A 16769-nucleotide genomic window follows, 5' to 3' on the forward strand; every position below is an offset into this window, starting at 1 on the left:
TGCCATTATTAGCTTTCTTAAGACTTGGCATAAAAAATAGCACAAGACTTACTGTATTTTATGGTTGAGGAGCTGTGCTAGGGTTCACCATGAGGTGACAGCAGGTGAGTTCTGGAAATGATAGGTCGCACTTCAGTTACATCCATGGAATAGTGTGAATACGGGAAAGCTCTATATTACTACACACAGCAGGCACAACCAAAGAATAACTTCAAACTTTCAATGGATTTTAAACTTAGTGATCATACATTTTGTCTTTGCTGATGGAAATCATATCAAAGCACAGTTTTATCCCTGAAAAATGTTTATGTCTGTAAGAGTCTCCTCCCTGGCATCCAGTATTGACCAGTATAGGGATTGAACTAGTAGTATAATGTTATATAGAGGGGCAGTAGCTTGGCTAAACACAAGCTATGAGTTGAGAAGGACTGTGTCAATTTTATCCAACTTTGTATAATGAGCATAAAAGGAAAACATGCCAGAAGAGCAAATCTGGTTCTAAAGGAGGGTAAAACTGCACAAATAAACTAAAAAAAAAAATTCTATTATGGGTTTACTTGCACAATGGAACTATGAACTGGGGTCATATATTCATCTTAACTGAAAATCTTGCATCTACTTTCTATACCTCCATCCTCTACTTCGGGGATCGGCAACCTATCAATTGTGGTCAACCTGTCCACCTCAGGCAGGTGACAGGTAAACCGTGAACAGGTCCCTCTCCCCCCTCTTCCCAAAGCCTCCTCCATTGCTGCAGACATCCTCAGTGCACAGCGGAGAGAGGAGGACAGCACAGCTCATGACTGACTTAGCAACCAATGACCTGCAGATTAATATGAAAAGATCATTCAGCCAGCTCCTCCTCCCGCCCTCCATCCTGAGCTGTGCTGTCTTCCACTCCCCACTGTGCACTGAGGATGTCAGCAGCAGCGGAAGAGGCTGGGGGAAAGGGGGGGGCATTGCTGGGGGGAGGGGGGGCAGAGGTTACTGCTATGAGGGAAGGAAGGGGGGCAGAGGACACTACTGGGGGGGGGGGGGGTGATGTGCAGAGGACACTGCTATGGGCAGGTCCTTCCCCATAGCAGTGTCCTCTACCACCCTTCATATCACACACCCCCCACAGTAGTGTTGTATGCCCCCCTTTCTCCCCATAGCAGTCACTTCTGGACCCCTCCCCCCCAGTAATGTCCTCTGCCCCCCTTTCCCCCATAGCAGTGCCCTCTAGCCCCCTTCCCCTCCACCAGCAGTGCCCCCCCCCTTTCCTCCCATGGACAGGTATTTTAAAAATCTGAACTCCCAGCAATTGGCTGGGGATCAGGATTTTTCTGCCCCCCCTACCCCCTGGGGCCCTGAGGCAGCTGCTAAGCAGCCTTATGCTGGCACCCAGCATATGGCTGCTTAAGCAGCCGCCTTAGGACACCAGGGTAGCTGGGGGGCAGAAAAATCCCAATCTCCAGCCAATTGCTAGGAGTTCAGATTTTTAAAATACCTGCCTTCTGGCGATCCCCCTTTTTGTCCTCCTGGAGCAGATGAAAGCTAGCATCTCATCCTCACCCTCCCACCAGCATTCAGCTGCTGCAGGAGGAAAATCCAGGGGATCAGTTCTAGTAAACCCCTCCATCGCTGCCCCTTCCACCCTTATTCCTCCTTTTTTTCTGCTGCCTGGCCCTTCCCCCAAGTGCTCCCCTTTCAACAGGGCTCCTAAAGAAATTGTGAAAAATATAAAAAAAATAAAAATGTACAAATAAAAACTACTGAAACCATCCACTGCCCTACTGACACCAACCTCTTCCCTACTAACACTGTCCACTGCTCTACTAACACCATCCACTGCTCTACTGACTGACACCAACCTCTGCCCTACTGACACTGTCCACTGCTCTACTGACACTATCCACTGCTCTACTGACACCAACCTCTGCCCTGCTGACACTGTCCACTGCTCTACTGACACTATCCACTGCTCTACTGACTGACACCAACCACTGCCCTACTGATTGACACTGTCCATTTTTAAGGTAGGATAAGTTTGTATTTTTACAGTGACATTTGTTTTATTTTTCTACATTTTCCTTGCTATTTAGTTAGCGCTTGCTAGTTAACTATTTGTTTTTTAAATGGCGCTGAACCCCAGTGATCTCTTTCATGTTGTTCAGGTAGATTTCCACCTCTCAAAGGTTGCCTACACCTGCCCTGCTCCCACACTGCATGGTTTTACTAGGGGTTGGAAGCTACAATTTCATATTTCTCACATTCCACATGATGTTGGCTAGAAGACCTGCAGCTCCTTTGAACAGTGGAGGAATTTAATTCAGAGAAAGATGGCAGAATGAGGGGCTGTTTTAATAAAGATCATTGGCAGGGATTATGTACATGTTGTTAAAGTGTATGTCCAGTCAAAACATTTTCTAGTTTTGGATAGAGTGGGGAAGGGTTAATACCCCCTTATGCATTTACTGCTATCCAGGACTCATTTATAGAGGCTTCCCTTGCTTCCTGTTCTATGTTTTTCTAGACAGGAAGTGGGGGAACTCTCTAAAAGAAACACATACAAAAATAAAAGTTTTTCTTAGTAGAATGAGGTAAGGTTGGTCAAATTTCTGACTGTATTTATCGTTACCAAGAGTTGAAAACTCCTGACTGGGACAAAAAAAAAAGACATAGCTTCTCTTACTAACTATCGAAAAACAAAATGGGTTGGATGTCCAATTCCAAATAAATGAAAAAATTCCCTTAGTGTTTGAGATAAAAACAATTTTACAAATCTAAACTTTAGATCAACCCATGCATATTTGGGTACACCTCTAAAAATAACATCTGTAAAGTTCCAGGATACCTACAACAGCTCTACAGTACATAAAAGAGAATAAAACATTTTATAACACAGAGCAAAAAGATCATCACATTTATATTTATGTAGCTGCACTGCTTCACAGACCGGCCATCTGTTTCCTGTTGAAAGATCGATTTGAGTCATTAACAAAGGTCTTTGCAAAGAATAAGAAAATGTGAGGTTAAAATTGAATCACATAGCACTATGGAAATTCAATAATTTCCATTATCTACAGGAACCTAACTGTGGTATTAACAGTCATATTCAACACTGACATCCCAGAGGACAGGAGTAGGCACTATTAAAATGGCAACGTGTTTGCTTCATTTTCCAGAAAGCTCTTTCCAATGCATTTAACAAAAAAAGCACAATTTCCTATACAGAAAATACTTCTGTGCATTAATTGGTTGGGGTAGAAAAAAACACACACATACTGATATCTGATACATAATATTCAGGCTTGGTTAATTAAACAGTTAAAAGAGCCACAATGATGTACAGTACTTTTGTACTTGCTACCATGTGTTATTGCACTCTGAAACCAAGGGTGCTCTAATAAAAAAATACTGACCAGTTTTTGTGGTCAACAGTTGGGATCTGCCCACTCCTATATACCAGAGCTCACTATTGGCCAGCGATGTTTCCTATTACAGAGAGTGCGAGTTCCAACTCTTGAATATTGGTGTTGTTCAAGAATGCTCTGGGTTGTGGGGCTCCCAGGGCGTTTTAGAGTGAGGCTCAAACTGCAGGCACATATGGCAGCCTTGTGCAATAACAAGGACAACACGTTTAAATGGTTAGTCTAACCATAATTGATTTTTGCTTTTTCGCAAGACTTTTTTAGTTGAATTTTTGATGACAAATCAAGACTATGAGTGAAACTAAAATAGGATTCAAAGATGCGTAAGCAGAGCAAGGCACTCTGGCAGGGAACATTAACTATAGGCATCTCTTAGAGCCATAAGAGAGAGATATAAGAAGCCAGTGGATGATTTTGCTCATTAGCTTCCATCCATAATTAAGATATTGGTTTGCTAAATATGGACATTCTTTAATCTTAGCTTGTAAATGTAAATATTTGTTACCATCTGGGATCAAACCTATAGAAAGATTGCATTGTAGCAATTGACTTTTTCACCAATGTCATGGTATTAAAACAAAATAATTTCAACATTACACATTTTCACACATGTTACAAGGTAATGAAATGCACAAGAACCCTAGAGCTTCATGTCAATACATGAGAGTGACTGGGGGTATGCCTAGCCACAGTAATTTTGGTATCACACAAACTATGATGGCTTCAGCTTGGCAGCCAGTAGGTGTGCTGAAAGATCTGGGGTTAGTGTGCATATGCTGACTCCAATGATATTCCATCTCTAACTAAACTACATGTTCTCTTTGGAATACTTTAAAGTCTAACTAAACACATCAATTTACCTGGTTCCCAAAACAGTTACATTTAAGGCCTGCAATGAATGATAACTGTTATAGCTGCTTGCGCTCTCAAATGAACTGTAAAGGCATCAAATTCCAGGTGGTATAACTGATCACATGTGCAGCACCTTGGCAACTGCAGATCAAACGGAGGCTAAGATGGCAGCTTCCTTGGCTACAAAGGATACGTGGATTTAGTTCCACTTTAAGGAAGGCTCCACATCTTTGTGTACAAGGTAGCACATATTAAAACCCACAATTTAACATGTGTTACTGTAACCCATTACAACACACTATATATGTGCATCATTGTGTGGTGCTACTCATCTGCACTTCAGCACATCACAATGTATAGATGTGCATGCGCTGTGTATTGTAGTGCACTGCATTGCCCAAAAATAATACAGATGTGCTTTTTTCACGTGTTCAGGCTCATTGGAGACCCCACTCTAAGTGAAAGGGCTGCCTTAGGACAACAGGCATCAGTGCAATAAAAATATGCACTAACAAACATGCACAGATGTGAATACAGTCTAAATGATCACACTTGCATATCATATGTTTGCTCAATTAAAATAGCAAAATGATGAACAAACATTCCATGTTGTAATATTGATACAATACATGAGTGCATAAAAAAGTATAAAATACCTACATCAACAATCAAGAAGTCCAGCCAGCACCAAGCATTGGTGAAATATTTTACAAATCCATAGGCCACCCATTTTAGAAGCATTTCAAGGATAAAGATGTATGTGAAGACTTTATCAGCATATTCCAGCATGGTTTTAATTGTTTTCCTTTGTTCTATGTAGATATCTTCAAAAGCCTGCCGGGAGGAAGTTTGAATGTATCAATTATTCAGGTTTGTTAGCCAATCACCAAGTCAAATATTGAACCACTTATCTTCATGCACAACAGCAAACACAATGGATGTATTAGATGGTGTAAAAAGGTCTAAGTAATACAGATTCATAAAAATTTTATAGAGGTAGCTGATTTATAAAAATTATATGAATGAATATCTATCCATAGCAGCTAATCAGATTACATGTGACATTTATCCTGCAAGATTAGAAAATACAAAAATGTACAGGTTACAGTAGGTGAGAACCTTAACTCCATTTCTCCTACAAGCTTTCAAATATGTCAGATGAGAAATCAGGTGTCCTACTTCAATATTATAGGCAAAGACTGATATATATATACCGGTGTATATATATATATATATATTGTATATACAGTATAATGTATATTTTCAGTTAGATTTACTGGTTCAGGTTTTAGCGTGGCACTTTCTATTTGTAGTTTATATACGTAGTATTCTGTATTATGTAGACAGCTTTTTGTGTCTCTATGCAACCCAAGCGCAGGACTTTTTTTAAAGTTGTTAAGTTATATATAACAGTTCATCAAAAGCTACGTACAGTACTGATAAGTAAAATCAGCCTGATTAAAATGAAGTGCTTTGAATGGACTGATTTATCATACACATAGAGGGAAATCACTAACAATGGTCTATCATCTGTTGACAACATCCCAAATGGACAAAGAGAACAGGGAACCCCCAAAAAGAAGTAGTTTGGGACTTTTCGGGCAACTACAAAAGATACTGAGGTAAAAGTACAAAAACAACTTTACTGAGCATGAAACAGTAAGAAATTCACCAGGTGAAGGACCTAACACTCAACCCCAAAAACACACCTTTGATCCTACTCCCTCACCTCAGGTTTCCAATAGTTGGTCTACAGGGCCGTCTGTCACTTTGGATACAGGAAATACATGAGGTTATGCAGTACGCCCTACGGGGCCTTCTGGTGATGGCACTTCTTTTTCTGAAACTTCTTCCTATTCTCATATAGGATTCTCTAGCTCTAACACACATCAACCTGGGGAATCTTTTGTAGATCCCACATACAATCATAGAGTCACATGGACTCCTTAACTACCACTAACACCACTGAACCTAGCTGTAATGCGATATCTACAAAGAGTGAACTAAGAATCATCAATCTCTCTAATTACACACTTTCTCCTGAAGAAACTCAAATGTTATCAAAGGGACTAAGCTTCTGTCAGGATCAAAATTTAAATAAATGTGAGATCCTTAAAGATCTACAATTGTTTGCTCTTAATCTTCTACTCAAGAGCACCTACTCCAAAGAACAAACTAGACAATCTTATAAGGATGGTCTGGAGGATAGGGCCCTTGCGGATATAGTGGCCTTATTAAATGAAGAACAACCAGTAGATTTAATTGACCGCTTGGACATTGAATACTTTTTAGAAGAACAAGCTATTAGGGAGATTCCCTCTTCTTCAACATTAGCTCTCAAGAATAAATATAAGTTCCCTTCAATAAATACTAATCCCAACATAGCAGCATTCATAACCCTCATAATGAAAGAGATAAAAAAATGAAGATTACTAATTCATCTAATAATCTTACTGACTCAGGAAAACAGGCTTTAAAAAATCTCTCCAATTGCCACGATCTTACAATAAAACCTTCAGATAAAAGTGGCAACAAAGTGATCATGAGCAATGAATGACCAATATAGAAAAATGTGCCTAAGGGTACTACACAGTTATGAATGGTATTGTCCCATCCCATAATCTAAAACTGAGAAATTCAACTGTGAATTTTATCTCATGGTGGACAACGCCTATCTAGAGAGAATCATTACTAAATCAGTATGGGAGTTTGTGCATATAAGCCATCCAAAAATGTCTACTTTTTACACTCTTCCTAAGGTTCACAAAGATTTCAATAACCCTCCAGGTAGACCTATAATTTCTGGTGTTGGTTCCCTTACGGAAAATCTCACTCATTTTACTGACGCACATTTAAGACCATATGTCACCAATTTTCCTTCTTACATCTGCAACACGATTCACATTCTACAAATTTTAGAAGGGATGCAGTTATCTGCAGAAGCCATCCCAGTAGAGGTTCTCTACAGCTCCACCCCCCATCATAAAGTGATTGGAGCTATTAGGCATATATTGTCTCAGAGACACAGACACGAATGGAGACTTAACAAGTTCATTGTTTCAGGACTTGAATACATTCTCACCCACAATATCTTTATGTTTGAGGGCTCCCACTTCCTCCAGGTGCAGGGCGTAGCAATAGGAACATGTTTTGCCCCATCCTACACCAATCTGTACCTGGGGGAGTGAGAGTGCTTTTTTCTCTCAGATAAAGTGGTGTCACTGCTAACGAGCCACATCTTGATGTGGTATCATTATATAGATGAGCGTCCTGTTGAGTTGTTACTCCAGTGTGTTTAGGCCATGAATACCAATGATTTCAATCTGCGGTTCACCATGTCTTATAGCCCTACCATGATCACCTTCCTTGATGTAACCATCAAGAAAGGGCCAGAAGGTGATTTATCTAGCGGACTGTATAGACAACCCACGGCAGGTAATACTATCTTGCATGCCCAAAGCTCGCACCCCCGACCTCTGTTCAACTCTATTCCCTATAGTCAGTATCTTCTTATCAGGCGCAATTGCTCAGATGAGGGTACCTTCTATAAGGAAACAGCTGAGTTAAGAACGAGATTATTAGTAAGGGGCTACATATCCACATGCCTGAAAAAGCTTTCAAACGTGCTATAAAACAACTGAGACATCTCTTCTCAAAAGAATGCCAAAGGCAAAAAAGGACTGGGGATTATTACCTGCTACACTAGACAACACAAATCTGTTAGAAAAAATATTAAACAAAAAATCGGCCTCTTCTTCAAATTGACCCCACTCTCAGTCCCCACATTCCAGAAACTCCAACAATAACTGTAGAGCTAGATCTATTAAAGGCCAGTTAGTAAACAGTGAATTTTTAGGAAAATCCAGATCAGATCCCTACAAAACGTTGGGTACTTTAAAATCTGGGGGGTACTCTTACTGTCAATCTATGAATACCAATATAGGAATCATATTACCAAATGGAGACCCCCTATAGTTCCAAGCATTTTGCTAACTGTAGAACATTAGGAGTTGTTTATTTACTGACTTGTAAATATGGGGCATTCTATGCTGGGAAAACCAAACTGGAATTCTTGAGGTGAGCATACTGACACGCTACCGGTATGAAATCTTCTAACCCCGATCTACTTCTTGGCCGCCATGTAAGAGACATACATGGCATGAAATTTCCCAAGATTTCTTTACTGATTTTGTATCGGGTTCCTCCCAACAAGAGAGGAGGAGATTGGAATAAAATCCTACTCCAGCATGAGACTCTGTGGATTGTCACTTTAAAAGCAACAACCCTCCTTGGCTTGAATGATACAATACGCTTCAAGCCATTTCTACAAGGGTTTGCTTCAGGGGGATGCGAAAAATAAATTTAAAGATACCATATGCCCCTATAGAACATATTAACTAGATGAGGATCTGCTCTGCTCTGGTTGCTTTTGTCCCTTTTTATGCATATACGTTTTTGACAACTGTTTCAAAAAATACTTTCTTCTTTGCTGTAGCTTAGTTGAATTTGGACAGATATATAGAGGCCCAGACATTGGATGTCACTGGGCCCTTTTCTCTTTTCCCCTTCTGTTTCCATTTTCTCCTGGTCCTATCCTCGTTTTTTGTAATATGGGTAGTCTGTATATAATGTATATGTATTATAATTTATGTAATTCTTATTTTTGTAATTATATTGGGCTTTGTATTTCTTGGTAATTTGTGTACATTCGCAGGCAACATAATCTGCATATGTATTATCATTATTGTTTGAATAAATGTGTTTTATTATGATTTGTGTAGCATTGCTGAGGTTGCTGGTATGCCTTCTGTCATTTCCATGCAGTGGCGCTGGTGTGCCTTCATTGGTTTGACCGATCCCCACCCAGTGCGCCCAGGCCCGCCTGCATCCAGCAGTATGTGGGGGAGGGCTCTTTTTGTGATGGAGAGCAGCAGGTCGGTCCCTTATCCCACTTTTGCTGGTGGCTCCGGCTTGTGTGCCTGGTTCTTCCAGGTCTCCGTCTGGGGCGCTGGTGGGCTGGGAGCGCGTGACGTCATTCTGTCGTTGATCGGGGTGGTGTCACACGCTTCTGGCTCTGGGGGTTGCTATGAAGACCAGAGCCGTGCATGCGCGGTATCCGATGCGCAGTGCACATGCGCGGGAGTCTCAAGCCACACTATATAAGGAGTAAGGTATTGGGTTATGGAGACATATTTTTACACCCTGGGAGGACTCTCATTGCCATTTCTTTTTAGCTTATGCCCCTTTTCAGCTATCCAGCTGAGACGATTTTGGACAACACAGATTGATTGCTTTTTATCATGATTTACATATCTCTATATCTCTTTGCCCTGAGGGCTAATTGTAATAGGGATGGGGATCGTGTTTTATGCTGTTTGGGGCACCAGGCAATTTTCCTTGTTTGTATATTTTGAAAAAAAAAAACCTTCCCCCCCTCTCTATTGTTCCATGTATAACAATCTATGGTTCCATTTTTGTTTGCTGTGTAAGATACTCTTTCAGATTATTTGATCACCTTGGATAGACCTATATTGGTTGTCTTTTTTTATGAATTATAAGCCTCCTGGGTGCAATTACCAACAATATATATATATACCGTCCTCATTTTATTTCATAGGATGGATTTAGTGCCCACAAGCCTTCTTTTGAATTGGCTTTTTGATATCTGATGCAGATATTTATCAATATATATATATATATATATATACTGTATATATATATACCCTTTTTTTTCTCTCTTCATAAAATGTTATACTTTTTTGTCATTGTTATTTGTTTTTCATTTCTTAGCTTGGCTGGGGCTGCGTTACGGCAACCCCAGTGCTGGGATCATCTGGACCGGTGGGGTTCCAACATTCAGTCATCTGTGTGGGTGCTGGCAAATATTGGCAGACTGGTTTTATTATTTTATGGCTATGTATAATTTCAGCGTATGCATTTAGGATGGTATGCTACTATATATGTAATGTTTTCAAATTCTGTTACCATAAAAAGGTTCTCATTTGGTCCTATTATATTGTAGGTGTACAATTCAAACGCACAAGTCCCTGCATTAAAAATGGCTGTGTGTATAAGTGGGTGCTGCAGCGATCGTCAGCTGGAAAGCAACAGAATCAGTAAGGGAGAATGTCACCAATATACCGAGGATCACCAATATGGGTCCAAAAGTTTTAATGAATGATCACATAGCTACAGCAAGGCAACGTTTCAGAGTCTCACAGGACCCCTTCATCAGGCATGTGACATTATATTGTAGAACTCATCTATATCATCTTCTTCCACTGTTCACCCCTGATGAAGGAAATGCATTGGCTGCTTCAACTACGAAGTCTTAGTGGAACAAATGAGGATGTTCTACACATACAAGTTAATGGTTTTTGCCTTTTTTGAAACATAGCCATCCATATTTATGTTTTATCTATGGGAATAAATATATAATAATTTCTTATTGTTTCATGCTCAATAAAGTTGTTTTTGTACTTTTACCTCAGTATCTTTTGTAGTTGCCCGTAAAGTCCCATACTACTTCTTTTTGGGGGTTCCCTGTTCTCTCTGATTTTTCATACAAACCAACTAAGGCACAGTTCCATAGAGTGGCAGCACATGGTCAGTTTTTATTCTGTGTGATCACACAACTAAAGTTGCATGCAATCAATCTCCTCCATTGGAACATACAGTATGAGAGGCAATGAAAGCAAACACAACATCAGTCACAAAGTTAAAGCCGAACTTCACCCCAAAAGATAATGTGTGTGCACCTAGCACCAGCCACACTTCTCCCATAATTGGATATTTTTTTAATGTTTTGCTTGTGCTGCAGCGCAGCACTTCCTCCTTTCTGACCTTGGTGAGAATGACGTTGTTTGTGCGTTTGCAGATGTGCTGAAGGGCTCTGCCTGGCCCTTGGGACCTAACAGAGACTTTTGGCACATCTGAGCATGTATAGGTTTCCCTGCACCCACATGAGGAAGGCACAGTGAAGGAGGTTGGGGACCTCTGTCTTGTCTTCACATGCAGGCAGACCTTGGTGTAGAACCTGAAGGCCAGAAAGAGACCTTTGGTACATCTGCACACATACCAGACAAATTAATAATGGTGCCACCAGTGGATGGGTAGGGGGGGTCCAGCACTGGAGACTGAAGTATCTCTAGAAGTAATCAATATCAGGACAATAACACATGCTCCAAATAAGTCGCATTACAAACAATGGTTTTAGTTTTTTGCTTTATTGGCTTTGTTTGCCACCAGTGGAGGGGGCACAGTCAAGATTAAAGAGACCGAAGTTCCTTTTTAGGTATACAATCTCAGGAGAATAACACAAACAATCGCTGGAATTTTTTTAGTTTTTTATTTTATGCCTTTTTTTACCTGCAATTTTTTCCTTAGGGCCTGGCAGAGCAGGCAGAGCTTGTACAGCTTTTGCAAGCATTTGACCTTTTTTTGCCTCTAAACACTCTTCCATATGTGTCCATGCTTACATATGCATTTACAGGCCTTGAGAAGCAGCAGTGTGTAGAGGCAGAAAAAAAAAACATCACGTACAAACACGCATTAAAGCTCATTAGTGTTGGATGTGTTTAGGCACATTAATGCATTCTCATGGTCATAATAAATTAATATTCTGGCCAGCAGACTGCATCAATGCCAAACACACATAAACGAGCATAATCGCTCATAAATGTATATGCGAAACACAGTTTGAGGTGCGTTTTAAAGTTGCGTTTTCCATTCTGGAGCAAAGCCATCCTGTGTGCCTGAAGCATAAATGGTGGAGATTTAATGCTGTGATGTGATCATGTTAAGAGCTTTCTGAATATTATTTTGAAGATCCACGATCTGCTGGTGATATATGCTTTGACCAGTTTTAAATGGTGTCTGACCAAAATGACCCTAGAGTGTAATTGTATAAATTGTGGTTTTAGATTTTAAGTTCCTTCAACAACTGTGATCAATGTACACACTTCTCTGTACTTAGTAACTCACTGTGAAATAGGTTAGCTCTTTATAAATGTAGGCAATACATATTATTTGCCAATTTTCTAAACAATTTAGACATTTGACCTGTTCGTGTATTTGCTCACCTCCAGATGAAATGAGAATCCACGTGAGGCAAGTCATTGCTGGCATAAGCATGCAAACACCAGCTTTATTTAATCCCTCTAGTGCAGATACTGTCTGAATGTTGTGATATAAACTAAAAATTAGGGCCTGCAGTAGGAAGTGGAATGAATTCACACAGTGTAATGACAATGTGAACTATCAGTAATATGATGGTGTTTCTGGCATGTCTATCAGGCGTAACTCTGACAGGTGCCATAACAATGGTCACAGTCTCAACAGGTGCTCAGAAAATGTAAAAAGAGTTTAAGATGGTAAAAAACTCTGTCATGTTCTTCTTTTATGACCCCCAGGAGGTTTATGCCATAATGTGCACTGCTTATTAGCACAGTATGATGGACTTGCCAAATGGAGTCCTCCAGTACTGAGCTGGTACCACTCCAACAAGTCCTGGGCGCTTCCAGGTTTGCTTGGTCTTTCTTCCAGATTTGGGCTCTCCAGCTGCTTGAATGGCCAGGCCACAATAACATCACTCCCATGCATGTGTGCGTTTTACCATTGCACAGAGCAAGTGCTGCAAATGTGGTCTGAGCTGTGCAGCTAAGATTAAATTACATTTGACAGGCCAGAGTAGGTATTTATAACAGAAGAGACCACAAGAGACTACTAGGGTCTCTTTTGTTTTAAAAACCCTGCCTGTCAGTGGTTTTTAAAAAACTTTAATTCCACTTTAAAGGATAAGTTCACCTTTCGTAACATGTTACATGTTACACCCATATTCAGGGTATAACATGTAACATGTTATGAATGGGCTGGTCCCCGCTCCTCCCCAACTCTGTCCAAATGGCTGCATCATTCATTCACGGTGTTCTGTGAATGAACTACAAGTCCAAGCTGTGGAGCGACATGGTAGTTGATTGATTTGTATATTGATTCTTCCTGTCAGTATATCTGCTTGCCCGTACAACTCGTACGGGCAAGCAGATATACTGACATATCTGCAGGAGACCTGCATGGCACCAGTGATCTGCTGATTGCTGGTGCAATGCTTTACAGGCTCCTGCAACAAAAAATAATAAATGCACATTTTTTTACCTGCAAAAAAAAGTGCATTTGTTATTTTTTGTAAAAAGGTGAACTTATCCTTTAAGATATCATCTATTATCTGAAGCCTCTTATATCTATAGCCAATACTTTTTTTGAACGTTTTGGATTCAGTTGGGAAGGCCTGGAAGTAAGGAGATATCTATATAATAACAACATAGATAGAAGTAATTTTTTTTCATTTAGGCAGAGGAATGCTTGAACCCCTATTGGTTTTTTACTGTTGTGCTTCTCTGGTGCAGGTTTTCTCCCACTTTCTATCAGGTAAAAGGTTGTTCCAAGGACAGAAAGTAAGGGGGAATACTGATTAGCAGTCAAACCAGATGTGTTTCAATCTTTCCCTAAAAAAAGTTTTGGGTATACAAACACTTTAAGGCTCTCACAGGCATGAAACAGAAGTCAGCACCCACAAAGTGATCTAATCACTGTCTAGGTGTTTTTCTTTCAAATACAGTTTGTTCTATGGTCATTCCAACTTCAAAAATAAATTATACATGATAGATGTATCAGCAATAGTACAAGAAACAGCACATCCCACATGAGGATAATAGCTTGTAGTGTAAGTTACAGGGCAGTTTAGACAATCAGCCATAGAAGCCACACTTTGCAGTTCCAAGTGGGGGTAAAGGAGATGTGACCCTCAGTACCCTCATTGTGGTATTACAGTGCCAATGAATAAAAAGAACATGGATGGTCCAAAGACCAGAAAACTAGAGGTCATGTTTGAACCCATGGAGAGAAGTGGAGGGAAAGATAAAGATAGATAGTGGAATAGAGGAAAATGATAAAAGAAAGTTGGGGGGAATATAGAAAGTGAGGAAGGTGTAACAGGAATGGGGATCAGGGCCCAGGGCTGAATGGAAAAGCACTTCCATTTCAGCCACTCTAGTCAGTCTCAAGAAGCATTCTTTCAGTGTGGGTGCTTGAGTCGTTCACCAGTGAACTGGGATACACAGCCCGTGTGCATTGCCCATAAGCATGTCCAGAGATTTCAAACTGAGTTTCTGGGGTGGGCATGTATGGTGTAAGACGTGCTGACCACTCAGACTCTGTGCTGCCCTTCTTCATTAAATGATAATAGCTGTTTTAGGGAGTGAAATAATAGTAATAGTAATGACTAAACACTGAATGTCAAAGGATTCACTTACCAGTGCTCCACTACTAAGAAGAATCATGAAGATAATGAAGGTTTCAAACCAGTTGTGTTCAACAATTGTGTAACAGGTTTTCCTGAATGTCCACCATATCTTGCCATTATTTTCTTCAATGTTCACACTGCAAATTGGGAACCTTTTTACACATCCTAGAATAGGAGATTAAATAAAAAAATATTTTTAGCATGTTGACTAGATGTTCAGCCTATATAAATAACTTTATTTGTATAGTCTTTGCATTTAAGGCTCATATTGAAACAGTTTTTGGACATTTGTTTATCCCTACCTGAAGAAGGGCCAGAGGCAACATGTTAGGTGAAGCCCTACATTATGTATCATTGCAAACAGTCATTCCTAATGTGTATTTGTGATTTTTTAACAACTGATACGTTGTATAAGAAGGCAGGAAACGTATGCACTGTAGTTGATTCAGTTTATAAAATTTGAAGTTTCATGTACTGACTGAAAAATCGCCGCTCAACCCAATCCAGTCTATGTGGTTAACATGTGTGAAATGGCCTGAGGCTTGCACCACTCCACAACCCAGGCCCTCTGACATCTGATGGTACTATATACACTCTCCTTCTTTGTTTGGAGTGGCACTACAAGTATTAGCTGGTTACATGTACTGACTGTTATAAAAATAACATTTTTGAAGATCAGGCACTAAAACATACCTGCAAAAACTTTTCAGGTTCACAGACTCTTTTCAGTATAACCAGAATGCTCTCAAGCCTGGACACACTGTGCACTTGGGCCATATTTTTGGTTCAGACATGACGCTAAGCGCTGCTTCCAGGAAAGGTAGCCTTGCTCTTTCTGTTCAACAATACAGTGCCAGAATCTTGGTGGCCAACAGATAATCTGCCATTAAATTGTGAATGTGAGGGTGGGACTTGGCTTTGGGCCAGAGGGGGGCTTCCACGGGTGCACATAATGTGATGCATTGATCGGCAGTAACATCATCATATAGGCGCACCTGTAAGTGTCAAATTCTACAGTGGTTTTAAAGGGACATTATCTGAATTAATATGTGAGTAGTATTTTATATAATAAAGCACTTCAATTTAATGGGAATACACTATACAAGTGTTTTCATTTTAATCAGTGTTGGCTTTGGAGTGAGAGAGGAGAATCAAGCTTGAAGGTTCCTGTTCCTATCTTGGGAGATGCAAAACCAGAGAGGATTCAAGATGCTCTGTGGGGCTCACTTTCATACAAAGTACAAAGGGAGTCAATTTTACCTGGTGAGCCTCCCTTATGGTATATTGTCCACTCAAAGAGACAGTAGTCCTGTTTTTGTAGAGCATTACTGACCCATTTATCCAAAAAAAGGGGTAATTTACATCTGAGGGCTTTAGTAATATTTCATGTTTGAAGATTTATGTGACATAATAATATGTAAGTATTTTTCTAAATATTAATCATGTAACTATCAACTTACTACTCTGTGCCGATCCTATGTATACTGAGAGACACACAAATTTTGGGGCTTACCTTGGGCAGAAGTCAAGACTTATCTGTCCAGAAGGCTTCCACGGGTGCACAAACAAAAATTTACTAGCACAGCCGAGCCACAGCTGTCCCAGCAGGAAGAGGCTGAGTGTTCACTTACTATCCAGCAAGCAGACAATCAACAGTGAAAGTCGCAATGCTGCAACAGTAAACTGTGTTACCGTTCAGTCTATGCAATATGCTGGGGATGTGTGAATTGTTAAAGTGGAACTAAGCTTTAAGTGTAAAGATTTTCTGTCCAATAGGGAACATCTAGAAATATGAACTGTGCCCTGAAGAACCCTGAAAATTTAACTATTTATCCCACATCCTGAAAAATAGTTGTGCACTTCCTGTGCCTAGGCACAAGTGTGCCTTAAAGCCCAATTTTAGGAATTTAAAATAATTTTCCCTTGCAGTTATGTTTGTTTAATCTAATGCTACTGATGGCTAGTCTCACTAAATTTGAATAAGACTTGGAGAAGTCACTACTATGCTGGTTCCTGGAGGATATCTGAAGGACCTGTAGTGCAAAAATCTAACTGGTTATGCTTCATCTATTCTGTGGATCTGTTCTATCTGAACCTTTCCTGCTGATTCTTGAATATTCCCCCCATTAGTCCTCTGATCAACAGTCATCAACAGGGAAGTTCTGGCATTAGCCCTGCTACCGTACCAAAATGGCCACCTTGAC

General features: G+C 40.2%; 1 protein-coding gene across 3 annotated transcripts in view; it reads right to left on the reverse strand.

Annotated features, from left to right (window-relative positions):
* The window catches only part of LOC149470821 (sodium channel protein type 2 subunit alpha-like), a 257204-nt gene that overhangs the window by 38090 nt on the left and 202345 nt on the right, over window positions 1-16769 (reverse strand). For all 3 annotated transcript variants that reach the window (XM_089660265.1, XM_089660254.1, XM_089660260.1), the window contains 2 exons: window positions 14576-14730; window positions 4926-5099 (listed from right to left, as the gene is read on the reverse strand). In XM_089660265.1, the coding sequence (XP_089516391.1) occupies window positions 4926-5099; window positions 14576-14730 (329 nt within the window). The remainder of the gene's footprint in view (window positions 1-4925; window positions 5100-14575; window positions 14731-16769) is intronic.

Source organism: Staurois parvus, unplaced genomic scaffold (genome assembly GCF_062004578.1).
Source record: "Staurois parvus isolate SC_StPar_1 unplaced genomic scaffold, SC_StPar_1.0 ptg000031l, whole genome shotgun sequence".
Classification (NCBI taxonomy): Eukaryota; Metazoa; Chordata; class Amphibia; order Anura; family Ranidae; genus Staurois; species Staurois parvus.